Raw genomic sequence first — 26,905 nt, 5'->3', positions numbered from 1 at the left:
CTTGGGATTTTTAAAATCGGTATTATTATTTATTAGTTCAGTGACATATGTGTAGATTATTTGCCACTTTAATGCAATTTTATTCTTATAATTTAAATAATAACCAATTGTAGAGAAACTTTCGAGATTGCAGTTTTCTTTCTGAAACTTTCACTAAATACTGCTACATACAACTCAAAGGGCATCAAAATACACATTTGTCCAGGCCATCATTTTCCTAAAGGAACATAGGAACAGCAGGGGGGTATTTAGCCCCTTGAAGCTGTTCTGTGATTCAGTCAGATCATAGCTGAGCTTCGATGTAACTCCATACACCTGCCTTTTCCCTTATCCCTTTGCTGACAAATATCTATCTATCTCTGACTTGAAATTCAAAATTGATCTAGCATCGATTGCCGTTTGTGGAAGAGAGTTGCAGACTTGTACCACTCTTTTTATCTTGAAATATTTCCTAATTTCACTCCTGTAAGGCCTGGCTCTATTTTCCAGAATAAGTTCCATCATTTCTTATTTTGTTATTTAGTCCTTCCCGCTCCTCTAGTACCTTTTCTCATTTATCCTCAATGTACACATATCTATCTCTAGATACTCAACTCATCATCATTCCCACACTCATCACTACTCACAGCCAGAATCTCCCTGCACCTTCCCAACAACATAAAAACAAACAACTGCGGATGCTGGAAATCCAAAACAAAAACAGAATTTCCTGGAAAAACTCAGCAGGTCTGGCAGCATCGGCGGAGAACAAAGTTGACGTTTCAAATCCTCATGACCCTTCAACAGAACAGCATGTTTGTCCTAACCACGTTCTCTGGCTTCTGAACTACTACCTCTGTCGTGACTGGGTCTTCTGTATTAGGCATTAGTTTTTGATTTAATGAAATGGTGGGGAGGCTCAAGAGGCTTAAAGGCCTACTCCTGTTCCTGTAGCTTCCCATTGTTGTGGCTTTATCAGTGTCTTTACAAGTGTTCTCCCTGTCGTCAGTGCATCCTCTATTATTTTATGTGTTTGGTTACCCCCTGCACTTATTTCTGTTTCCCGCTGACTCTGTCTGTTGGTAAAAATCCCTGACACAGTTCACCAGTGATCCCCCTCAATATTGAATAACAGCCCGTCCACTGAACTTTTACACAATTAGTCCTGTATTATTCACTCTCCTTTTCTAATTAGCTTTTCAATCGCTTCCTTCCATTAGTTCATGTCCACTCCTGTCCCAAAGGCTCTCCCTTCAGGTTCTTTGCAGCTGAGATCAGCAATTTGCTCCTCATTTTATTATTGACTCTTGTGCTCTTTCATGCTGGAAAATCAAAGTTTTTTGAGTCTATTTTTGGACTTTCATCAGTCTACAATGTGTTAACATTTGAATTTTGTATATTCCAGGATAGTACATCTGATGATATATTCTCGAAAAATTACTGAGCAACATTATGAAGTGTTTGTTTCAGTTTCTGCTATTAAATATATCATATTTACATAATTAATGAAAAAGTCTTTCAGCCAATAAAAGCTGAAGGCTGTCTGTCTCTGGGAGCATTTAATGGATGCACTCAGTATAGGGAATGGAGTGAAGTAATAGACCTTCTCAAAACTGGTGCGGAGATATTTTGCTGTTTACTTATTTAATGCACAAACTCCTCAAGTGTGTACATCTACCAAATACAAGATATAGGTGAGGTGAGTGTGACTGCCCTTGACATGGAGGCAGCATTTGACCGAGTGAAGCATCAAGGATCGCTAACAAAATTGGAGCCAATGGGAGTCAGGGGGAAAACTCTCTACTGGTTGGAGTCATACCTAGCACAAAGGAAGAAAGTTGTGGTTGTTGGGAGGCCAGTCATCTCAGCTCCAGGGCATCATTGCAGGAGTTCCTTAGGATAGTGTCCTAGGCCAAACCATCTTCAGCTGCTTCATCAATATACTTCCTTCCATCATAAGGTCAGAAGTGGGGTTGTTTGCTGATGATTGCACAATGTTCAGCACCATTCGTGACTTCTCAGACACTGTAGAAGTCCATGTCCAAATACAGCAAGGCCTGGAAAATATCCAGGCATGGGCTGACGACTGGCTAGTAACATTTGCACCACACAAATGTCAGGCAATGACCATTTCCAGCAAGAGAGAATCTAACCATCACCCCTTGACGTTCAATGGCATTACCATCACTGAATTCCCCACTATCAACACCCTGGGGGTTACCATTAACCAGAAACTTAATTGGACCAGCCATATAAATACTGTGGCTAGAAGAGCAGTTAAGAGATTAGGAATCGTGCAATGAGTAACTCACCTCCTGACTCCACAAAGCCTCTCCACCATCTTTAAGGCACAGTCAGGAGTTTGATAGAGTGCGACCCACAACACTCAAGATGCTTGATACCTTCCAGGACAAAGTGGCCTGCTTGATCGGCCGCACAATTTAGGACTGAGATGATGATAAATTTCTTCACTCAGAGAGTGGTGAGCCTGTGGAATTCACTACCACAGAAAGTAGTTGAGGCCAAAACATTGTAAGAAGGAATTAGATATATCTCAATACGCGAAATGGACCCAAGGATATGGAGAGAAAGCGGGAGCAGGCTATTGTGTTGGATGATCAGCCATGATCATAATTATTGGCGGAGGAGGCTCGAAGGGTCGAATGGTCAACTCCTGCTCCTATTTTCTCTGTTTCGATGTTTCCAAGGCCCTTCTTCGGAACTGATATTCTGTCAGCAGGTGGCAGTGCTGCACTTTGTATGAATAAAAGAGACGATCACATAGAGTCTGAACCCATCCCAGAAACTGACCGCACCCGAAATTCATTTCTCGCAAGCGCAGTAATCGCCGTTTTGTAGGGAAATGAATGAGTCATATTACACCCAGCACGACCCTACAGAAAGGAAATTAGATGAATTGCGGGTTAATCTGTCCTTGGTGGTGTTGGTTGAGGGAGGAATGTTGTCCAGGACACCGGGAGAATTCCCCTGCTCCACTTTACCGTGGGATCTGAAATTCCCACTTGAGGCCTTGGTTGAATATCTCATTGGAAGGTCTCAGACTGTCGGAGGGGGACAGGAAAAGGATTGGAACGTTCAGCCGCCTGAATCCCTTCCACCTTTCGATTAGATATGACTGACATGTCCCTCAACTCCATTTATCCGCCTCAGCTCCGTATGTTTTGATACCCTGGAAAATTACATTATTCCTAGTATTCCCCCTTAAAGGAGAGACAATTCCACATTTCTCCGACACTTGGAGGTAAAAAGTTGCTTCGAGATTTCACTCCTGAATGGCCTCGGTCAAATTTTAACGATGATGACAGAACTCTCCTCATGTTGATGATGGGTGACAGTATTTTCCAAAATCGAGTAGAATTCCGACCGGTGGGGAGGAATGTCTCCAATGACAGGAACTTCCCAGGTTTCCCCTCCGTTGATATGAATGTCAGTAAATTCCGCTGGGCTGTGTAAGGGGTGTTCATGTCCCCCAGGCCAGATTGTCCTTTCTGTGCCCCACACAGGAGCTGTTTAACACCCAGACAGTGACATTAAAATCCAATGTTCAATACTGTCAAATATATGGAGCATTTCGCACGAGAATATCAGACAATATCTCTGCAATAAAACAAGACATTTTTTTTCCAATCGACATTGATCTCTCCACTTCCCCTCTGCCGCCTTAATTCTTTGGCCAGAATTTTACCGTCGGCGAGTTGGGGGCGGGTCCCGCTCGCCCATCGAGGGCTAAATTCTGCCCTATATTTTTCCAACTTTACTGAATTGTCTGTTTATAATCCTGATGTATCTCAAAACTTCAATAGCCTGTGGTTTTCCTTGCTGCCGTAGCACGAGTGTCGGGGGAAGCTCTTCAAGTTTAATCCCAATAGGATGCCGTTTGACCCCATCCCATTTTCCAATGGCCTGTCCCACAGCCCTGCCCCCACACCCTGTGATGTTCTTCCTCTTTATCAGGGACTGGGAGGGCAGCACTGCCTGAGACATGAATGCACAGAGCTCAAAATCCCCGAGGCGGAGTTTGAATATCTATGGATTTTTTTTCTATTTCGAAACTAAATCTTATTTTCTCAAGCACTTACAAAGAAACGCCAAACACATTCTGCATAAAAACATCTAGGATTTCAAGCCTCCTTTTCAATGCATTAATGCTCTCGACCTCAGCCACATCATGTGGCAGCGAGTTCCACATTGTGACCAATCGCCAGATGGAGAAATGCTTCCTAATACTGGGGGAAATATGTCACCCCAAAGCTTTCCTGCATCAGTTGAGGTGTCCCTGGGAAGGATCCATGAAGCACAGGGGTTTGTGCTACAGAGTTACCTGGGAGGAGACGCCCTCGCCAGTAAATCCGGGGCCTCATCTCTCCACATTCCAGAAACATTCCAGAAACGGGTGAACAAATGTCTCGTTTTAGTGCCATCTGTCAGCTGTGGCTCGTTGGTTTTGTTTTACCTCTGAATCAGAAAGTGGTGGGATCGAGTCTTACTCCAGATGCTTCGGTACAGAACTCAGACTTGTTCTCATGTTGACTGATGTATTTTCCAACGTGACACCAGTGACTCCCCTTCTAAAGTACTTCATCTGCTTCAAAGCGCGTTGGGACGTCCAGCGGCTGCGAAAGGCGCTTTTAAAACGCAGGATTTTCTTTTAGAAAATATAAAGGAACTTGACAGGTTGAACTCTCTAAGTTCTCGGTAATTAACACTCGAAATGCTTTCTTGAAGTTATGGTACTTCTTGTCTTAGTGTGAGCGACTGCAACCAATAACGCATTTTAAGGATCTGTATCTCACACCTTGTTTCACCAGAGGGTTTGTAATCGGCAGCGAGTTCAGACTGGAGAAAAGTGCAATAGAATCTCGATCCCGCCGATCTCTCCCTCCCGCCGATCTCTCCCTCCCTCCCTCCCTCCCTCTCTCTCCCTCCCTCCCTCCCTCCCTCCCTCTCCCTCTCTCCACTGTCAACTATCCATTGGAGCCCAACCCGCCCTCGATATGGGTCAATTATTCCCCTCTGCTTTAACTCTGCTTTTCCCCCTTTAGACTGGGCGTGTTATTTTTACTGTCCTGTGTGAAAGTCGCGAGGACATAGACCACGATGGAAGAATAATTCCCTGAGGATCGGAGTGAACTTTATAGGGAAAAAGCTGAACTGAGGGTGTGCGGCAGCAACATCGAAACTGAAAGTGATTTGAATCAGGAAGTGCTGAGTGTGAAGATGGCTTCCAGAGAACAGGTCCGGAGTTTGACCGAGGAGGCAGTTTGTCCCATTTGTCTTGAGTTCTTCACTGATCCCGTAATACTGGGTTGTGGACACAACTTCTGCCGCTCCTGTATCACCCAGTGTTGGGAAAAGAAGGAGATAAACTCCTGCCCGGAATGTAGAGAGGAGTTTCCGGAAAGAAACCTCAGGGTAAATCGGGCCTTAGCGAATCTGGCCGAGAAAACTCGAAAATTAAAGCTGGATCTGAAAGAGAAGGAAAGTAAACTTCACTGTGAGGAACATCAGGAAGAACTGAAGCTGTTTTGTGAAACTGACAAGAAATTGATCTGTGTGATTTGTAGAGATTCGCGGGTACACAAATCTCACAACTTCCTACCGATTAAAGAAGCTGTTGAAATCTACAAGGTAAAATACAGAGAATTTAGAGAGTTCGACCTGTCAAGTTCCTTTCTAAACTGATAGTTTTATCATATTTTCATGGTCTAACACTTCAATTCTGTGATTTTCTCTCCCAATCCCAGGATCAGCTGAAATCTTCCTTAGATTCTCTCACACAGAAGAAATCGGCGGTTCTAGAAACGGAACAGAAACAGATGCGGAAGATTTCCGAAGTCAGGGTAAGGTCTCCCTGTTCTGGTTTTCTGGGATCTCGGTCAGTTTTGCTCCCTTTATCGCGGGACATTAATTATGTTTCACATTTCATTTGGTAGGAACAGTCGAGCAGTCTGCAGACCCACATCACATCCGAGTTCACTAAAATGCACCAGATTCTCACTGAGAAAGAGCAGCGACTACTCAGAGATCTCAGGGAAGAAGAGGAGAAGATTCTCGAAAGAGTGGAGAAAAACCTTCGTGCGATTGAGGAGAATTTAAATTCTATTGAGGAGAAGCTCTCAAAGTTGCAGAAACAGATAGAGCAAAAGGACGAGTTGATATTTTTAAAGGTGAGGGAATATATTGCGGGTCAGTTCCGTGAAACTTCACACAGTCACAAAATAACTGATAACTGTGGATTAAATATTGAATTTACCGAATAAATAAAAACTGAGTTAAACAAATTTCTGTCTGTTTCGTGGCAGTTCTGCGGTCTCGCCTAAATAATCGACTTCCACATTGCAGATTCCCGAGAATACCTGTAACCTCCAGAGAATGAGTTTTCTTGATCTTCACACTTGCTTTGTGATTATTTCCGTGTTGCCAAGTTTAATTTACTCCTGGAACGCCAATTGTAATCCAGTTCCAGTTCATGTTGTGAGTGTGTGGGTGTGTCTGGTACGGTGTGTGAGAGTCACTGTGTCTGTGAGCGGGACTGATGTTGAGTTCCAGTTTACTTGACTCTCCAGAACCTTCCTGCCAAATTGCATCACTTTACAATTCCGTGTTAAATCTAATATGCTCTGAGTCTGCTCATTTCACTAGCCGCCCTGTTTATGTCCTCCTGAAATGTGTGTAGTTCTGGTTACCTCATTACAGAAAGGGTGTAATTGAATTAGAGAGGGTACAGAGGAGATGTACAAGGATGTTACCAGGACTAGAAAATTGCAGCTGTGAGGAAGGATTGGAAAGGCTGGGGCTGTTCTCCCTGTGACAGAGCAGGCTGAGGGGAGATTTGAGATACACAGAATTGTGTGGGGCCTGATAGAGTGGGTGGGGAAGGGCCTATTTAATTACCAGAGAGGTGAGTGACGAGGGGGCACAGATTTAAAGTGCCTTGAAAGGTGAGAGGGAAGATGAGGAAAAACTGAAAGGTCTGAAGGTGAATAAATCACCTGGACCAGATAGATTAAACCCCAGGATTCTGAATGAGATAGCTGCAGAGATAGTGGAGGCGTTAGTGGTGATCTTTCAGGAATCTCTTGAGTCAGGGAGGGTCCCAGAGGACTGGAAAATCGCTAATGTAACCCCCCTGTTTAAGAAGGGAGTGAGGCAAAAGACGGGAAATTACAGGCTGATTAGCCTGACCTCGGTCGTTGGTAAGATTTAAAGTCCATTATTAAGGATGAGATTTCAGAATACTTGGAAGTTTGTGGTAAAATAGGGCAAAGTCAGCATATTTTCATCAAGGGAGGTCATGCCTGACAAAACTGTTAGAATCCTTTGAGGAGGTAACGAGTAGGTTAGACAAAGGAGAGCCAATGGATGTTATCTACTTGGACTTCCAGAAGGCCTTTGACAAAGTGCCGCACAGGAGGCTGTTCAGTAAGATAAGAGCCCATGGTGTTAGAGGCAAGGTACCAGCATGGATAGAAGATTGGCTAAAAACAAAAAGCTAAAAGCTACTGCGGATGCTGGAAATCCAAAACAAAAACAGAATTACCTGGAAAAACTCAGCAGGTCTGGCAGCATCGGTGGAGAAGAAATCAGTTAACGTTTTGAGTCTTCACGACCCTTCGGCAGAACTGAAGCATAGTTAGGAGCAAGGTGAAATATAAGCTGGTTTAAGGTGGGGGGTGGGGGGAGAGAGAAGTGGAGGGTGTGGTGATTGTGGAGATAAGCAAGCAGTGATAGGAGCAGATAATCAAAAGATGTCACAGACAAAAGGATCAAAGAGGTGTTGAAGGTGGTGATATTTGTCTAAGAAAAGTGCTAATTAAGAATGGAAGACAGGATACTCAAGGTACAGCTCTAGTGGGGGTGGGGTGGAAAGACTAACAAGGTTTTAGTTTTAGATTTAAAAATAATGGAAATAGGTGGGAAAAGAAGAATCTATATAAATTATTGAAAAAAAAGGGAGGGGTGAGAAATGGGGTGGGGATGGGGGGAGGGGGAGTTTAAGATCTAAAGTTGTTGAATTCAATATTCAGCCCGGAAGGCTGTAAAGTGCCTAGTCGGAAGATGAGGTGCTGTTCCTCCAGTTTGCGTTGGGCTTCACTGGAACAATGCAGCAAGCCAAGGACAGACATGTGGGCAAGAGAACAGGGTGGAGTGTTAAAATGGCAAGCGACAGGGAGGTTTGGGTCTTTCTTGCGGACAGACCGCAGGCGTTCTGCAAGCAGTCGCCCAGTTTGCGTTTGGTCTCTCCAATGTAGAGGAGACCGCATTGGGAGCAACGAATGCAGTAGACTAAGTTAGTGGAAATGCAAGTGAAATGCTGCTTCACTTGAAAGGAGTGTTTGGGCCCTTGGATGGTGAGGAGGGAGGAAGTGAAGGGGCAGGTGTTGCATCTTCTGCGTGGGCATGGGGAGGTGCCATAGGTGGGGGTTGAGGAGTAGGGGGTGATGGAGGAGTGGACCAGGGTGTCCCGGAGGGAATGATCCCTATGGAATGCCGTCAGTGGGGGTGAAGGGAAGATGTGTTTGGTGGTGGCATCATGCTGGAGTTGGCGGAAATGGCGGAGGATGATCCTTTGAATGCGGAGGCTGGTGGGGTGATAAGTGAGGACAAGGGGGACCCTATCATGTTTCTGGGAAGGAGGAGAAGGCGTGAGGGAGGATGCGCGGGATATGGGCCGGACACGGAAGATTGGCTGTCTGGCAGGAGGCAGAGAGTGGGGATAAGGGGGTCCTTCTCAGGATGGCGGCCGGTGACTAGTGGAGTCCCGCAGGGGTCAGTGTTGGGACCACAACTTTTCACTTAATGCGTTAATGATCTAGATGAAGGAATTGAGGGCATTCTGGCTATGTTTGCAGATGATACAAAGATAGGTGGAGGGACAGGTAGTATTGTGGAGGCAGGGAGGCTGCAGAAGGATTTGGACAGGTTAGGAAAATGGGCGAAGAAGTGCAGATGGAATACAACGTGGGGAAGTGTGAGGTCATGCACTTTGGTAGGAAAAATAGAGGCATAGACTATTTTCCAAATGGGGAGAGAATTCAGAAATCTGGAGTGCAAAGGGACTTGGGAGTCCTAGTCCAGGATTCTCTTAAGGTTAACTAGCAGGTTGAGTTGGTAGTTAGGAAGGCAAATGCAATGTTGGCATTTATTTCGAGAGAACTAGAATACAAAAGCAGCAATGTGCTGCTGAGGCTTTATAAGGCTCTGGTCAGAACACATTTAGAATATTGTGAGCAATTTTTGGCCCCGTATCTCAGGAAGGATGTGCTGGCCCTGGAGAGGGTCCAGAGGAGGTTCACAAGAACGATCCCAGGAATAAAAGGCTTAACATATGAGGAACGCTTGAAGACTCTGGGTCTATACTCGATGGAGTTTAGAAGGATGAGGGGGGATTTGATTGAAACTTACAGAATTCTGAAATGCCTGGAGAGAGTGGACGTGGGGAAGATGTTTCCATTAGTAGGAGAGACCAGGACCCGGGGGCACAGCCTCAGAGTAAAGGGAAGACCTTTTAGAACAGAGATGAGCAGAAACTTCTTTAGCCAGAGAGTGGTGAATCTATGGAATTCATTGCCACAGAAGGCTGTGGAGTCCAGGTCATTGAGTGTATTTAAGACGGAGATAGGTTCTTGATTGGTAAGGGGATCAAAGGTTATGGGGAGAAGGCGGGAGAATGGAGTTGAGAAACTTATCAGCCATGATTGAATGGCGGAGCAGACTCGATGGGCCAAATGGCCTAATTTCTGCTCCTATGTCTTATGGACTTATGGAAAAACGTTTACACCCAGTTGGTTGTGGGATCTGGAACTCGCTGCCTGTAAGGGTAGTAGAGGCAGAAACCCTCAACTCATTTAAAAGCTGTTTGGATAGTAACATCAAGTGCTGTAACCTGCAGGCCTTTGGACCAAATGATGCAAAGTGCGATGAGGCTGGGTGGCTTGTTTTTCATCTGGCGCAGACACGATGGGCAGAGTGGCCTCTTTCTGTGCCGTAAACTTTCTATGTTTCTAAATCTGTTACTATGCTCCTCATTGTTCGTGATTCATTTATTTCAGGAGGAAGCTTGTCGGAAGAGAAGGTAGGACATGTTTTCTGCTGAAACTCTGCACAATTTGGTAAAATAACTCAGAAAGGTTTTGTTATGAATTTCTTTACTAGTTAACATCGCAACATTAAAGGGTTGTTCATCGGGCGACAATAACTCTGCTTATGGTTTAAGTACTAGTCTTTTGTTATGATGACATGCTTTATTGCAGATATTAAATTAGATTTCATATAACTGGTCTACATGATTGTATTAAATTACAAGATGCCATGCAATCCTGAAGTGCTCACTTGCAGGCTGCAGACTGCTGTTAGTGTGGCTGTGGCCTTCTGACTGACCCTGAGAGAGCCACACCGTCCATGCTTTCATGGTGTCAAACAACCATGTCAATGCAAGGCTCCTGTCTAAACTGAGGCAGTCACATGTTAAAGTGGGAACGGGTTTTGTTCTGATTCCAGTATAGAATCTTGACCTGTATCCTTAAGGCCGACAAGACAGACCCAGCAGAGGTGGCGGCACTGTGGTATAAGGTTTGGAGGGAGTTGCCCCGGGACTACTTAACATTGACTCGGGACCTGATAGAGTTTCATGGCATCGGGTAAAATATGGGCAAGGAAACATACTGATGATGACCACGTACCCACCCATTTGCCAACCACACCCACCTATCACTCACTCCTCAGCTGATGAATCAGTATTCCTTCATGCTGAACGCCACTTGGAGGAAGCACTGAGAGTTGCAAGGGTGCAGAATATAGACTGGATACTCTTTCGAGTTATCAACAGTCACAGATTGCAACTCTTTTCGAGTACAATCACAGTTCTTGGTTTCCGGGAGTGGGACATGAACCCACAACCCTCTGATTCAAAGGCGAGGGTGCTATGAACTGAGCCACAGCACTGGATGGGGCACTTCAATGACCATCACCAAGAGTGACTCGTTAATGCAACTCCCTCCCTAACAGCACTGTGGGTGTACCTACACCACATGGGCTGCAGCAGTTCAAGAAGGCAGCTCACCACCAACTTTTCAAGGGCAATTAGGGATGGGCAGTGAATGCTGGCCTAGTCAGCGATGCCCACATCTCATGAATGAATTTTTTAAAAAGCGCCACTACTGGCCGAGCTGGTTATGTCCCAAAGGACATAGCTGCTAGACTGGGTATGTGGCAGGTGGTGAGGGAACCAACAAGAGGGTAAAAACATACTTGATCTCATCCTCATCAATCTGCCTACCGCACATGCATCTGTTCATGACTGTAGCAGTAGGAGTGACCACCGCACAGTTGTAATGGAGATGAACTCCTGCCTTCACATTGAGGATACCCTCATTCAAAACTGGGCGTCCATGAGGCACTGTTGACCATTAGCAGCAGCAGATTTGTACTCAGCCACACTCTGTGACCTCATGGTTTGGCATACCCTGCACTCGACTATTATCACCAAGCCAGGGAATTAACCCTGGTTCAATGAAGAGTGCAGGAGGGCATGCCAGGAGCAGCACCATGCATGCCTAAAAAGGAGGTGTCAACCTGGTGAAGCTACAACTCAGGGCTACGTGCATGTCAAACAGCGTAAGAAGCAATGAATAGACAGAGATAAGCGATCCCACAACCAACGGATCAAATCAAAGCTCTGCACTATTGCCACATCCAGTGTTGCATGGCGGTGGACAATAAATTGACTAATGTAAGGAGAAGGGTTCACAAATACCCCCACCCTCAATGATGGGGAGCCCAGCACATCAGTGCAAAAGATTAAAGCTGAAGTATTTCAGCCAGATGTGCCCAGTGGATGACCCATCTCGCCCTTCTCCAGAAGTCCGCAGCATCACAGATGCCTGTCTTCATCCAGTTTGATTTACTCCACGTGATATCAAGAAATGGCTGAAGGCACTGGATACTGCAAAGGCTATGGGGCTTGACAATATCCTGGCAATCGCACTAAAGACTTGTGCTCCAGGACTTATCGCACCCCTAGCCAAGCTGTTCCAGTACAACTACAACATTGGCATCTACCTGGCAATGTGGAAAATTGCCCAGATATATCATGTAAACAAAAAGAAGGACAAATCTAACCTGGCCAAGTACTGCCCCGTCAGTCTACTCTCGATCATCAGTGAAGTGACGAAGGGTTTTCAAAAGTGCTAACAAGCGGCACATACTTAGCAATAACCTTCTCACTGACGCTCAGTTTGGGTTCTGCCTTGCTCAGCTCCTGACCTCATTATAATCTTGGTTCAAGCATGGACAGTAGAGCTGAACTCCAGAGGTGAGGTGAGAGTGACTGAACATTACATCATTTGACTGAGTGTGGCATCAAGAAACCCTAGCAAAACTGGAGTCAATAGTAATCTGAGGAAAACTCTCCACTGGTTGGAGTCATACCTGTCACAAAAGAAGATGGTTGTGGTTGTTGGAGGTCAATTATCTCAGTTACAGGACATCACTGCAGGAATTCTTCAGGGCATTGTCTTATGCCCAATCATCTTCAACTGCTTCATCATTGACCTTCCTTCCATTATAAGGTCAGAAGTGGGGATGTTCTCGGATGATTGCACTATGTTCAGCACCATTTGTGACTCCTCAGATACTGAAGCACTCCATGTCCAAATGCAGCAAGTCCTAAACAATATCCAGTCTTGGGCTGACAGCTGGCAAGTAACATTTTCCCCACACAAGTGCCAGGCAATGGCCATCGCCAACATGAGAGAATCTAGCCATCGCCCCTTGATATTCCATCGCTTGCTATTACTATTACTAAATCCCCCACTATCAACATCCTGAGGGTTACCATTGAGCACAAACTGAACTGGACTTGCCATATAAATACAATGGCTACAAGTGTAGGTCAGAGGCTAGGAATCCTGCGATGACTAACTCTTCCTGCCCATCACCTACAAGCCACATGTGAGAAGCATGATGAATACTTTCCACTTGCCTGGATGAGAGCGGCTCCGATAACATTTAAAACGTTTGACATCATCCAGGACAATGCAGACCACTTGACTGAAACCCCATGCACAATCATTAACTCTCTCCACCACCAACGCACAGTGGCAGCAGTGTGTACCATCTAGAAGATGCACAGCAGGAACTCACCTTTCCTCCTTAGAAAACAGCTTCCAAATCCATGACTGCTACCACCTAGAAGGACACGGGCAGAAGATGTGTAGAAGCACCACTAATTGGAAGCTCCCCTCCAAGCCACTCACCATCCTGACTTGGAACTATATCATCGTTCCTTCACTGTCGCTGGGTCAAATTCCTGGAACGCCCTCCCTTACAGTGCTGTGGGTGTTACCTGGACCACTTGGACTGCAGGGGTTCAAGAAGGCAATTCACGACGACCTTCTGAAGGGGCGGTTGGGGATGGGCAATAAATGCTGGGCTAGCCAGTGAAGCATACACCTCATGAATGATTGAAAAAAATTCAACAGCAGAAACGTGTTTTAACATATAAAGCAATATTGGCACCCAACCACAAGATATTAATACCAAAGATAAGGTAGGTTTTAAAATGTCTTAAAGGAAGAAAGAGAAATAGAGAGGCAGAAAGGAAAGGAATTTCAGAGCTCAGGGCCTCGGCAGCTGCCGGTCCAGCTGCCAATGGTGAAGTGATTAAAATCAGGGATATTCAATTGGCCAGAAGTAGAGGAGCGCAGTTGTCTCGGAGAGTTGGGTTGATGTTTTCAGCATTTGCTTTCATTCGACAAGCTTTGTTTGGAATACAGCAAGTGAACAGGCTAAATGTTTATCTTCTCCTGTGAACTGTGATATACTGGCAACTAATTTGTTATCATGCTTTGGGCCTTTTGCAGGATATGAGTGTTTCCATCCTCTGCCCTTGCATTTCCAAGTTATCTTTTGCTAAGTTATAGAGAGAAATTTCACTTTCTATCACATTTGTTCTAAAATGAAAAATGCTGAAAGATATGAATGTTGGTGTAGCTTCACCATTTAAATCATGTCTAAAATGTTCAATTGGGATGAATTTACACCATCAATTCTTTAATATTTACAGGATTAGTGATGACTATAAGCAACTCTCAGTAGCAGATGCTGCGGCCCTGTCTATCGGAAAGTTCAAAGGACCTTTACAGTACACAGCTTGGAGGGAAATGATCAATTCCATTAACACTGGTAAAAACGTTTTTATTAATTTTCCTAACTATAATTCCAGTTGTGAAGGAACTAAATGGGCTCCAAAGTTCCAGGGATGTGGGGGAAACAGGAAATTTAACGTCCCTCCAGTGAGGGGTTGTGGTAGTATGATCATCATAAGATCATAAGAAATAGGAGCAGCAGGAGGCCATTTGGCCCATTAAACCTGTTCCGCCATTCGATAAGATCATGGCTCATCTAACTGTGGCTTTAACTGCCCTTTTTTCCTGTTCCATATAGCCCTTAACTCCATTGTTAATCATAAATCTGCCGAATTCAGCCCTGAGTCTATACAACAGCCTCGTCTCCATTGCAGTCTGTGGAACAGAATTCCAAAGGCTAAAATCCCTCAAAGAGACGAAATTCCTTCTCATCTCTGTCTTAAAAGGGAGACAGATCCCTGATTTATAAACTATGTCCACTGCTTCTAGATACCCCTACAAGAGGAATCATCCTCCCACTATCTATCCTATCAATCTCCTCAGAACCACATATGTTTCAATAAGATCACCTCTAATTTTTCTGAACTTCAAGAGTATAGGCCTAAACTGTTCAACCTTTCTTCATTAGACAACTCCTTCATCCCAGGAATCAGCCTAGCGAACATTCCCTGAACTGCTTCTAAGACATAAAAGAACTCCCTTTAGTAAGGAAACGAAAACTGTGAAGTTAAAGCCACCACAGTCTCAGAGGATCATCGGCTGTGCTCTCATTAGAGAGCGACGACTGGTGGTGAGTTTAACCTGAGGGTCACCACACTTCAGGTGTGGGTTGAGGTTGAGAAGGCAGGGCCTTCATGGATGACCTCAGGCAGTACAGGAATTGTACTGGTGCATCACTCTGCATCACAAACCAGCCGTCCAGCCAGCTGAGCTAACCGACACCCAAACTATACTGTTACTCTCAGCAATGACCTGTACAGCTATATCAAGAGTTCCCCACTATTATACTCCATCTCCCTTTCAATTAAGGCCAACATTCCATCTGCTTCCTAATTACTTTCTGTACCTGCATGGGGAGGTAGAAGGAAGTGGAGCTGATGCCACAATCAGATGAACCACAATCTTATTGAATGGTGGAGCAGGCTCGCGGGCCCCAAATGGCCTACTCCTGCTCCTAATACTTTTGTTCTTGCGCTCACCTTTGTAATTAATATATGATACCCTTATACTTTTTTTTTTGCAAAAATATACTTTATTCATAAAATATCTTCAATCACATTCCAAACCATTTCAAAAACACCATTTCAGGGGTAAAATCCGGTTCAACTTTTACAAAATGTATCATCAGGTGCATCAGTACAAACAATATTACAATCATTTGCAGCCTTTCATTTTGAGCTGTACAGCCCGAGGGGGTTTAAACAGTTCCCAGCCCCTCGGTGCGCTGTGGCAGAAAGGTCTTAGACAGCGACCCTTATCCATTGCACCTTTGCGGCAGCTGCCCCAAGCTTTAGTGCGTCCCTCAGCACGTAGTCCTGGACTTTGGATTGTGCCAGTGCGCAACACTCGGTCGGGGACAACTCTTTGTGCTGGAAGACCAACAAGTTTCGGGCAGACCAAAGAGCGCCTTTATGATGATCCTCCAGCTGCAGTTGATGTTTGTCTCGGTGTGTGTCCCTGGGAACAGCCTGTGGAGTACCAAGTCCTGTGTCACAGCACTGCTCGGGATGAACCTCGACAGCAACCACTGCATCTCTCTCCAGACCTTCTTTGCAAAGGCACAATCCACAAGGAGGTGAACAACGGTCTCTTCCCCACCACAGCCACCTCGAGGGCAATGTGCAGAGGGGGTGAGACTCCTGGCGTGTAGGAAGGATCTGACGGGGAGGGCCTTTCTCACCACCAGCCAAGCCACGTCTTGGTGCTTGTTGGAAAGTTCTGGCAATGAGGCATTCTGCCAAATGACTTTGACAGTCTGCTCGGGGAACCCATCCCACAGGGTCCACCCTCTCCTTTTCCCTCAGGGTCTCTAAGACGTTACGTGCTGACCACTGCCTGATGGGCTTGTGGTCAAAGGTGTTTTTCTGCAAAAATTTTTCCACGAGGGACAGGTGGTACGGCACGGTCCAACTACTTGGAGCATTCCGCGGCAGCGTGGCCAGACCCATCCTTCGCAACACCGGGGACAGGTAGAACCTCAGCATGTAGTGACACTTGGTGTTTGCGTACTGAGGGTCTACGCACCGCTTGGTGCAGCCAAACACAAAGGTGGCCATCAGTATGAGGGCGATGTCGGGCACGTTTTTTCCCCCTTTATCTAGAGGCTTGTACATCGCGTCCCTGCGGACACGATCCATTTTTGACCTCCAGATAAAGCGGAAGATGGCTCGAGTGATCGCCACCACGCAGGAGTGTGGAATGGGCCAGACCTGCACCACGTACAGCAACAGCGAGAGTGCCTCACACCTGATGACCAGGTTCTTACCCGCAATGGAGAGGGAGCGTCGCTCCCGCATGCCCAGTTTCCTTTTCACCATAGACCCTCGCTCCTTCCAGTTTCTAATGCATGCCCTGGTCCCTCCGAACCATATCCCCAGCACCTTCAAGCCGTCGCCCTGACAGTGAAGGGGACAAAGGATCGGTCAGCCCAGTTCCCAAAGAACATGGCCTCGCTCTTCCCACGATTTACCTTGGCTCCCGAGGCCAGTTCGAACTGGTCGCAGATGTGGATCAGTCTGCGCACCGACAGCGGATCCGAGCAGAAGACGGCGACATCGTCCATGTTCAGGGAGGCTTTTACCTGAGTGCCTCCACTGCCTGGGATCGTCACTCCTCTTATGCCCGGATCCTTCCTGATGGACTCGGCAAAGGGTTCTATGCAACACACGAAAAGAACAGGCGAGAGAGGACAGCCCTGCCTGACTCCAGATTTAATCGGAAAGCTATCTGTTTCCCACCCATTGATTGAGACTGCGCTACTGATGTTAGTGTAGAGCAGTTGGATCCAATTTCGAATTCCCTCCCCAAACCCCATTTTGGAGAGCACATCCACCATGTAGGTGTGCGATATTCTGTCAAAGGCCTTCTCCTGATCCAAGCTGATGAGGCAGGTATCCACACCCCTGTCCTGTACATAGGCAATCGTATCCCTGAGCAGCGCCAGGCTGTCAGAGATCTTCCTGCCGGGCAAAGTGCAGGTCTGGTCAGGGTGAATCACCAATTCCAGAGCGGATTTGACCCGATTGGCGATGACCTTGGACAGAATCTTAGAGTCCACATTCAACAGTGAAATGGGTCGCCAATTTTTAATTTCCTCCCTTCCCCCCTTGTGCTTGTAGATGAGGGTGATAATGCCTTTCCTCATGGATTCTGACATGCTACCAGCCAGGAGCATACTCTCGTACACTCCTAGCAGGTCTGGGCCGATCAAGTCCCACAGAGCCGAATACAACTCCGCCGGCAAGCCGTCACTTCCGGGAGTTTTACTCTTCTCGAAGGACTCAAGGGCCTTAGTCAGTGCGTCAGGAGTTAGCGGTTTGTCCAGGCTCTCCCGCGTACTGTCGTCTAAGACCTCCGTGATAGAGGACAGGAAGGACTGGGAGGCCGTGCTGTCCGTGGGCTTCACGTCATACAATCCAGCATAAAAGGATTTGCTGATCCTCAAAATGTCAGACCGTGATGACTTTACTGAGCCGTCTTCTTCCTTCAGGCTGCTGATCACAGAGCTCTCTCTGTGTACCTTTGGAAGAAGAAACGTGAGCACGTCTCATCCTGCTCCACGGAGCGGACTCTGGAACGGAAGATGATCTTGGAGGCCTCCGAGGCAAAGTGCGAGGCTTGCTGGCTCTTCACCTCTTGGAGCTCCTCCTTGACATCGACCCCTATCGAACGCAGCCGGAGCAGATTCTGCATGTTTTTCTGGAGTCGGGACATTTCCCTCTGTTCCATTCTAGTTTTCTGGGTGCCTTTGAGGATGAAAAACCTCTTGATGTTTCCCTTGATCGCTTCCCACCAGTGTGTCAGGGACTCAAAGAGGGGTTTCACGGTTCTCCAACCTTTGTAATCCCTCTTGAGCTCCTCAATGTTCTCTGGGGTCAGCAGTTGCACATTTAGCTTCCATGCCCCCCTGCCCACCCTCAGGTCCTTCTCCAAGTGGCAGTGGTCAGAGAAGAACACCGGCTTGACGTCGGTGGATCTGACTGTGAATGCACGGGACACAAACAGGAAGTCTATCCTGGAACGAATGGACCCGTCTGGCCGCGACCAGGTGTATCTACGCTGCGCTCCATCTGCAGGGTTGCTGAAGACGTCGTGCAGCTTGGCATCCTTAACTGTTTCCATCAGGGATCTGGACGTAGCGTCCAATCTGCTGTCGGCCCTGCTGGATCGTCCTGCCGCATCGATGATGCAGTTGAAGTCACCGCCCAGAATGACTGGCCTGGAGGTCACCAGCAGCAGTGGGAGCTGCTGAAAAACCTCCAGCCGCTCAGCCCCTTGTGACGGGCCATACACGTTAATTAACCGGAGTGGAGCGTTCTTGTACATTACGTCTGCTACGAGGAGGCGCCTGCCCACCACCTCCTTAACCTCGGAGACGGTGAAGTTGCCTCCCCGCAGCAGAACACCCAGGCCGGAGGAACCAGAGTCGTTTCCGCCCGACCAGATCGATGGCCCATGGGCCCACCATCGTGACCATTGCCTGTAGGAGCTGAGGTGCGGTATCGCACACTCCTGCAGAAACAACAGGTCAGCTTTGACCTTGGCAAGGTAGTCCAAGGTCACAACACATCGCGTAGTAGATTTAATGCTACGCACATTTATGGATACAATCTTTAAACCCATTTTAAAGCATTTATTCTCCTACCAAACCCATTGTCTCTGAGAGTCCCAGACCTTTAGTCTGCTCCTTCATACCCGTAGTGAGCTCAAATTCCTTCACTTTGGATGGGCTGAGGTAGTTCTCCTTGGCAGTGTTCTGCTCAGGTGGCATCTGGAGGTTCGCGTAGGGAGCGGGTTTTGAGATGACCTTTGCTGGAGAAGCTTCACCAAAACTCACCCCCTCTGGAGTGTTGATGTTCCCGGCTTCCTGGAGCTGGGGTGCGATGATTACCTCACTGCTCCCAGATTCCAGGGGCTGTGGTGCACTGGCCTCCTCAGGCTGCAGGCAAAGTTGGGGTGCGCTGGTCTCCTTGTTGTCTCCAATGTTCTGGAGCTCGGGTGTCTCGTCCTCCAACTCCCTGGAGCTTTGCCGCCTCTTCTGTCGGTGCCGCCCTGGCACTTCTTCATCCGGAGAGCTGCTGCCTTTGTCATCCATGTCGGATGGGAGACGCCTCTTGCCGCTTGTCTGGGAAGTGGCTTTGCTTCTTCTTCGCTCCTTCTTCCTTTTGGCATTTTTCACCGTCCGCCACTCCCCCTGCTGCTTTTCCACTGCTGCCTCCTCCTCCATTGATTTGCTGTCCTGAGGACTGGGAGGTTCAGGGGGTAGTGCTGCTGATTGGCTATCTGTTGCCTCAATCTCTTCCTCCACCTTGTCTCTCTCTGTGTTCTCCTTTGTCCCGTTGAGCTCCCTGGGGGCCTTGGTGGTTGGAGTGACACGAAGCATTTCTTCTGCTTCCCCCTCGTTGGCTTTGGCTGCCTGTGCGTAAGTACGGCAGCGTTTGGGGCAGGTCCTGTAGAGGTGACCTGCCTCGCCACACAGGTTGCAGCACTTTGCCTGTTTGCAGTCTTTTGTCTGGTGCCCTTCCTGTTTGCAGATCTTGCAGAGGGAGGCGCTGCAGTTGGCCGCCACATGACCAGCCTTGCCGCATGAGCGACAATGCTTGGGTTGCCCAGCGTAGACCAGGTAGCCACGGTTTCCCCCGATAGTGAATCTGGAAGGAGGGTGGAAAATGGCTCCCTTACCGTCGGTCTTTAGCGTGACCTTAAACTGGCGTTTGCCTGTCCAGATCCCCAAGTCGTCTCGAATCTCGGTGCCACTCCCCACCTTATCGAAGTACCTGGTGAGGAAGGTGACCACGTCGGCGACAGGGACGAAGGGGTTGTACAGATGCACCATCACCACACGTTCCCGTTGCAACGGCAGAGAAAAGAGCGGCTCCGCCGTCAGGATCTTCATCTCTGGCAGGTTTCTCTTCTCCTCGAACACCCTCAGGAGCTGGACGCAGTCTGCCACCCGCTTGAACGTTACATATAAAATACCCCTATACTCTAGCATTCTGCAACTTATCTCCATTGAAATAATACTCTTTTTAGATTCTTACAAAGTGGACTACCTAATATTTTCCCACATTATACTCCAGCTGCCAATTTTTCCCACTTACTTCATCTTTTCATATTCCTTTGCAGACAATTTTAATCCCTCCTCACAACTAGCATTCCTACCTATTGCATCATCAGCAAATGTGGCTGCAATATAGTCAGTCCTTTTAATATGTCCTGTCTATAAACTGTAATTAGTTGAGGCCCAAGCACTGATCCTGGGTGCACTCCACCAGTTACAGTTTGCCAAACTGAAAATGACCCATTTATCCTGAATCTCTGTTCCTGCTCATTATCCAATCCTCTATCAATGCCATTCTATCACCCCTAACACTTATCTTCTGTAGTAAACTTTTATTGTTACTTTATCTAATGCCATTTGGAAATCAAAATACACGACATCTACTGGTTCCCCATTATCCATCCTGCTTGTTACATCATCAAAGAGCTCTAATATATTTGTCAAACATGATTTCCCTTTCACAAAATGATGTTGACTCTGCCTGATAATGTAATGATTTCTAAATGTCCTGCTACTACCTTTAAAATAATGGTTTTCTGCATTTTCCCAATGACAGATATTAGATTAACTAGCCTATAGTTCACTGATTTTTGTCACCCTCCTTTCTTGAACAGTGGTGTTACATTCATGGCTTGCCAGTCCATTGTGACCTTCCCAGAGACTAGAGAATTTTGGAAGTTTGCAAACAGCGAATCCATTATCTCTGCAGTCACTGCCTCACAAACCCAACTATGCAAGTCATCAGGACCAAATTTCTTGTCAGCCTTTAGTCGCATTATGTTCCTCCTACTTTTTCTCTAGTGATCTTGATTGTTTCAAATTCCTCTCTCCTTTTTGCCTTTGTACCTCTACTATTCTTGGTATGCTTCTTGTGCCTTCTACTATGAAGAATACTTGTTCAATGCCTCTGCCATTTCCTGGTTTCCCATTATCGATTCCTCATTCTCACCCTCTCAGGGGCCCACACTCACTATCGCTACTCTTCTTTTTTATGTATGTGTAGAAACTTTTACTGTCTGTCTTTAGGTTTCTTGCGAGTTTCCTCTCATACTCCAATTTCTCCCTCGTTTTTTTAGTCAATCATTCCTGGTTTCTAAAATTTTCCAAATTTTCTGGCCTACCACTAATCATTGCAGCATTGTACATCTTTTATCACAATTTGATGCCACCATTACCTTCCTAAGTCAGCCACAGATGGCGCACTCTGTTCGTTGAGCCTTTCTTTCTCAATGGTATGTTGAGAATTATGAAATATCCCCTTAAATGTCTGCCACTGCTTCTCTACCAACTTGCTTTTAATCTATTTTCCCTGTCCATTTTAGCCAACACTGTCTTCAAACCCTTGTAATTGCCTGCATTTAAGTTTAAGGCATGAGTTTCAGACAGAAATTGCCCATTCTCAAACTGAATGTGAAATTCTATCTTATTTTGATCTCTCTTAACTAGAGGATCTTTCACCATGAGGTCATTTATTGATCCTGTCTCAGTAGATTTTACCAGGTGTGAAATAGCCTGTTCTCTGGTTGGTTCAGGAGCATATTGTTCAAAGAATCTGTCCCAAATACAATCTACGAACTCATCCTCAGTCTACCTTTTCCAATCTGATTCAGCCAAACGGTATGAAGATTACAACCGCCTACAGTTATTGCAGTATCCTTCTTACAAGCTCCCATTATTTTTTGATTTACACTCTGTCCTACAGCTTAGCTACTTTCAGGAGGCATGTAAACCACTCCCATTAATGATTTCTTTCCCTTGGTGTTTCTTATCTCCACTCAAATTGTTACAACCTTTTGATCCTCGGAAACAATATAATTTCTCACGACTATACTGATCACGTTCCTGATTAACAGAGCTACCCGATCTCTTTTTCCTTTCCTCCTGCCCTTCCAAAATGTCACATACCCTTGAATATTCAGGTCCCAGCTGTGGACACTCTGCAACCATATCTCAGTAAAGGCCATCATATAATAATTTATTTCTATTTGTGCTATCAATTCATCCATCTTGATACGAATTCTGTGTGCATTCTGATAAGGAGCTGTTATTTTGGTCTTTGGGCAATTTTTCCCTACCCTGGCCTTATTGGCTGGTATACTCTTATGTTTGTAAGCTCTGTCGCTTCCTGTTGCACTCTGGTTATCATCACCTGCAATGCTACCCTGCACTATTGCCTTGTCCTTGTTCTTCCATGTTCAAAATCTCGCCGCACATGAACACTTCCTCCCCCTCCCCCACTCTTTAGGTTAAAGTCCTCTCCACAGCCCCAGTTATACAATTTGCCAGGACACTGGTTCCAGCGTAATTCAAGTGAAGGCCATTCTAATAGTATCGTTCCCTTTTTCCCCTGCGTTGCTGCCAGGGCCCCATGAATTGAAACACATTTTTCCAACACCAATCTTTGAGCCACACATTCAATTCTCTGATCGTATTCACTCCATGCCAATCAGCTGATGCCTCAGGCAGAGATTATTATCTTTGAATTTAGTGCCTAACTGCACATACTTTCTCAGTAGAACCTCTTTCTTAGTACTATCAATATGAATATCCGGGGACGATAAGAACTGGATGCTTTTCCTCCCACTCCAAGTTCCTCGCCAGCCCTGAGAGGATTACTTTGACTCTGGCACAGGACAGGCAACACAGCCTTTGGAATGCTTGCACTTGCCTGAAGTGAAGAGTTTCTATCCCCCTAAATAACCTGTCCCCTACTAGAATTACATTCCTTTTTGCATTTGGATAGCTTCCTGCACCACTGTGCCATTGTCAGTTTGCTCATCCTCCCTGCATTCATGCTCTCGTCCACATAAGGTGCAAGGGCTTTGAATCTGTTGGAGAATTGCAAGAGCTGGGTTTTCTTACCTGACTTTCTTCCCTTTCCCTGACCACTAAACAAATCGGAAATACCTAAGAGTGCCACTGCCTCCTGGAACAAAATGTGTTGGTAACTTTACTCCTCTCCAATGCATTGTACTGTCCAAATCACCAATTCCAGTGGATCAGCTCGGAGCTGGGGTTCCTCAAGCTGCAGACACTTACTGCAGATGTGGTTGCCGTGAATCAGACGGGTAGCGTCCGCTCCCCACCTGCTGCAACTGCAACACATCACCTGCCCATCTTTATTTCATTTTTATCGAACTGATTCGATTTCAAGTGGCTCTGGTAGAACACAAACAGAGGATTATAAGCATTTTACTGCTGTGTAAGTGCCACTTGATGTCATTGTCAACATCACATTCTACCACCTGCCTGAAGATTGAGAGTAGACTGTTGGATCTGTGATTTTCCGCATTGCATTTGTCCTGCATTTTGTGGACAGGATATACTTGGGAAATTTCCCACATTGTCGGTCAGATGCCTGTGTTGTAACTTGACTGGAACAACTTGGCTATGGGTGTCACTAATTTTGGAGTTAAAATCTTCAGTACTACAGCTGGGATGTTGTTAGTGCCCATTGCCTTTGCTGTTCCCAGTGTGTTCATCCCTTACTTGTGATCATGTGGAGTCAGTTACATCAGCTGAAGACTGGCATCTGTGACATTGGTGACGTTGGAAGGAGACCAAGATGGATCATCTAGGTCATTGTTTCTCCTGCAGCTGTTGCCCTGATGTGAGATGTGGTGGTTGCCACGAGTACTCAATCAGAGTTAAATCTGCTATGTGAGTGGCACGGATGCAGTTTCAAGGCTAAGACACTGAACCTCTACGCTGTCTTCTTAACAGTAGAAAACCAGAGGCTGCACTGGAAGAGGGATTTGGGTGTAATATTAAAGAGATGTTTGTGCATTTGCCTAAATCCTTTGTCAGATCGCACATGGAGATTTTGGTGGCCTGCTCGTCTACTTTATCTCCATTATCAAAGGTGGCAGTAGGCCTCACATAAAAGGTTTGCAACCATAGAATGATTGGAGAGTTACGGCACAGTAAGAGGCCATTCAGCCCATTGTGCCTGCGCCAGCCAAAGAAAAAAGAATCTAGCCGCTCATTTTAATCCCAATTTCCAGCTCCTGATACATAGCTGTGCAGGTTACAACAGTTCAGGTGCAGATGCAGGTACCTTTCAAATAAGTTGAGCGTTTCAGCCTAAATCACCAACCAGGCCAAGAATTCCAGATGCCCATCACCCTCTGGGTGAAAAATATTTTCCTCATTTCCCCTCTAATCCTTTTACCAATCACCTTACTTCTGTACCCTGTGGTAACCAGCATCTGATACAGTTCCATCAAAACGTCCCTGCCTTGGACTTCATTACCTCGTCCAATAAAGAAAAGCATTCCATATGCTTTCTTGACCACTCTACCCACCTGTACTGCCACCTTCCAGGACATGCGCATGCACACCAACGTCTCTCACTTCCTCAACCCCACCCCAAATGCATTACTCACACTTATCCGGATTGAATTCAATTTTCCCTCTCAACAAAACCATTGATATCATTCTGGAGATAACAGCTACCCTCTACACTTCCAACTGCATGGAAAATGTTTGTGTCATCGGCAAATTTCTTAATCATACCTCCCACATTTACATCCAAATCATTAATATATGCAACAAGTAGCAAGGGCTCCAACACTGACCCCTGTCAAACACCACTGGAAACCATTATCCATTTGCAAAAATATCTATCGACCATGACATTTTGTTTCCTGTTGCTGAGCCAATTTTGCATCCAACTCGCCACCTTCCCTGTGACCCAGGTGATCGCACTTTCCTGACCAGTCTGTCATGTAGGACCTTGTCAAATGCCTCACTAAAATCCATGTAGACAACATTTGCTGCATTATCCTCATCCATCCTCCTTGTTGGTTCCTCAAAAATTTCGATTAAGTTAGTAAGACATGATCTTCCCCTCCAAAACCATGCTGGCTATTCCTGATCAATCAATGCCTTTCTAAGTGACACTTTATCCTGCCTCTCAGAATTGATTCTCATAATTTGCCCACTACTGAAGTCAGGCTGACCAGCCTATCATATTCTGGCCAATCCCTCACAACCTTTTTAAATAATGGTAGAATGTTTGCAGCCCTCCAATCATCTGGTACCTCATCTGTCTCTAGTGAGGATTGGAGAATAATCCTCAGGGTATCCGTTATTTCCTCCCTGGCTTCTTTTAACAACCCGGGATACAATCCACGTGGTCCTGGTTATATATCCACTTTCAAGGATGTCATTTTTTCCATTGCTTCCTCTCTCACTGTACTTATTTTATCTAATATTTCACACTCCTCCTCTTGAACTAGAATGTCTGCATCAGCCCTCTCTTTCGTGAAGACTGAGACAAAATACGCATTGAGAACCCTGCCCACATCCTCAGTATCAATGCACAGGTTACCATGTACATCTCTGATAGGCCCTACCCTTCCTTTAGTTATTATTTTGCTCTTAATGTACTGGCAAAACACCTTAGGGTTTTATATGATTTTACCTGCCAATATTTTTGCAAATCCTCGCTTTGCTTTCCTAATTTACATATTTACTTCACCCCTGTACTTTCTATACTCCTCTAGACTTGCTACAATATTAGACTTTTTGTGACTGCCATGAGCCTTCTTTTTTTGTTTATCTTGACCTTTCTGCTTCTGCGAAACCAGGGGGTTTTGATTTGTCAGTATCACCCTTTTTTTTATGTGGACATGTCTACACTGTGCCCATAGAACCTTGCTTTTGAATAATTCCCACTGATTTGACAACATTTTTCCCTCTAATAACTCTATCCAGTCCACTTTCGCCAATTAACCTCTCAGCATTGTAAAATTTGTCTCCCCCAATTTAGAACTTTAATTCCTGCTTTCTATTTGTCCTTTTCCATAATAGTGTTAAATCTAACTGTCTTATGGTCAGTATCTCCAAAATGGTCACCCACTGCTACTTCATCCACTTGCCCAGGTTCTTTTCCGAAGACTAAATCTAGAATTGTGCCCGCTCTCATTGGGCTAGTTATGTGCTGGCTAAGAAAGTTCTCTTGACTGCAGTTCAAGAATTTTGTGCCCTCTGTGCCCTTCACACTGTTCACATCCCAATTCATATTAGGGTAGCTAAAGTCTCCAAATATTGCCGTCCTATTGTTTTTGCACTCAGAAATTTGCCTACATATTTGCCCCCTTCCACTATTTGGGGGCCTGAGTACACTCCTAGTAGTGTGCCTGCCCCTTTTTTATTTCTGAACTCCAACCATCGGGCCTCATTTGATGCTTCATTTTGGATGTCCTCCCTCCTTTCAGCTGTCATTGATTCTTTAACCGATAATGCTGCACCCCCACCTTTTTCATCCCCCTCTCTACCGTGCCTCAAAACACTATATCCAGGGATGTTAATCTGCAATTTTTGCCCCTGCATAAGCCAAGTTTCTGTTATAGCGATGATATCATGCTGCCATGTGTCTAACCAAAGTGCAATGGACATCATTGAAGGATCGTTGCTTGTTTAGAGCATGAGGAGAGGGAGTGTAGATTGGACCTGTGCTGAGGGCAGTGAGGAG

General features: G+C 45.9%; 1 protein-coding gene across 1 annotated transcript in view; it reads left to right on the top strand.

The window, feature by feature from the left end:
• Positions 1-5,197: 5,197 nt before the first annotated feature.
• Positions 5,198-26,905, top strand: part of LOC144695734 (zinc-binding protein A33-like) — a 33,344-nt gene continuing 11,636 nt past the window's right edge. Inside the window, exons 1-5 of the mRNA XM_078566693.1 lie at positions 5,198-5,628; positions 5,745-5,840; positions 5,934-6,167; positions 10,053-10,075; positions 14,066-14,184. Coding sequence (XP_078422819.1) covers positions 5,218-5,628; positions 5,745-5,840; positions 5,934-6,167; positions 10,053-10,075; positions 14,066-14,184 — 883 coding nt within the window. The 5' untranslated portion in view covers positions 5,198-5,217. The remainder of the gene's footprint in view (positions 5,629-5,744; positions 5,841-5,933; positions 6,168-10,052; positions 10,076-14,065; positions 14,185-26,905) is intronic.

This window comes from Cetorhinus maximus, chromosome 21, assembly GCF_964194155.1.
Source record: "Cetorhinus maximus chromosome 21, sCetMax3.hap1.1, whole genome shotgun sequence".
In the NCBI taxonomy this organism is placed as follows: domain Eukaryota; kingdom Metazoa; phylum Chordata; class Chondrichthyes; order Lamniformes; family Cetorhinidae; genus Cetorhinus; species Cetorhinus maximus.
Note: the sequence above shows the minus strand (reverse complement) of the source record. Positions and strands in the feature narration are given on the sequence as shown.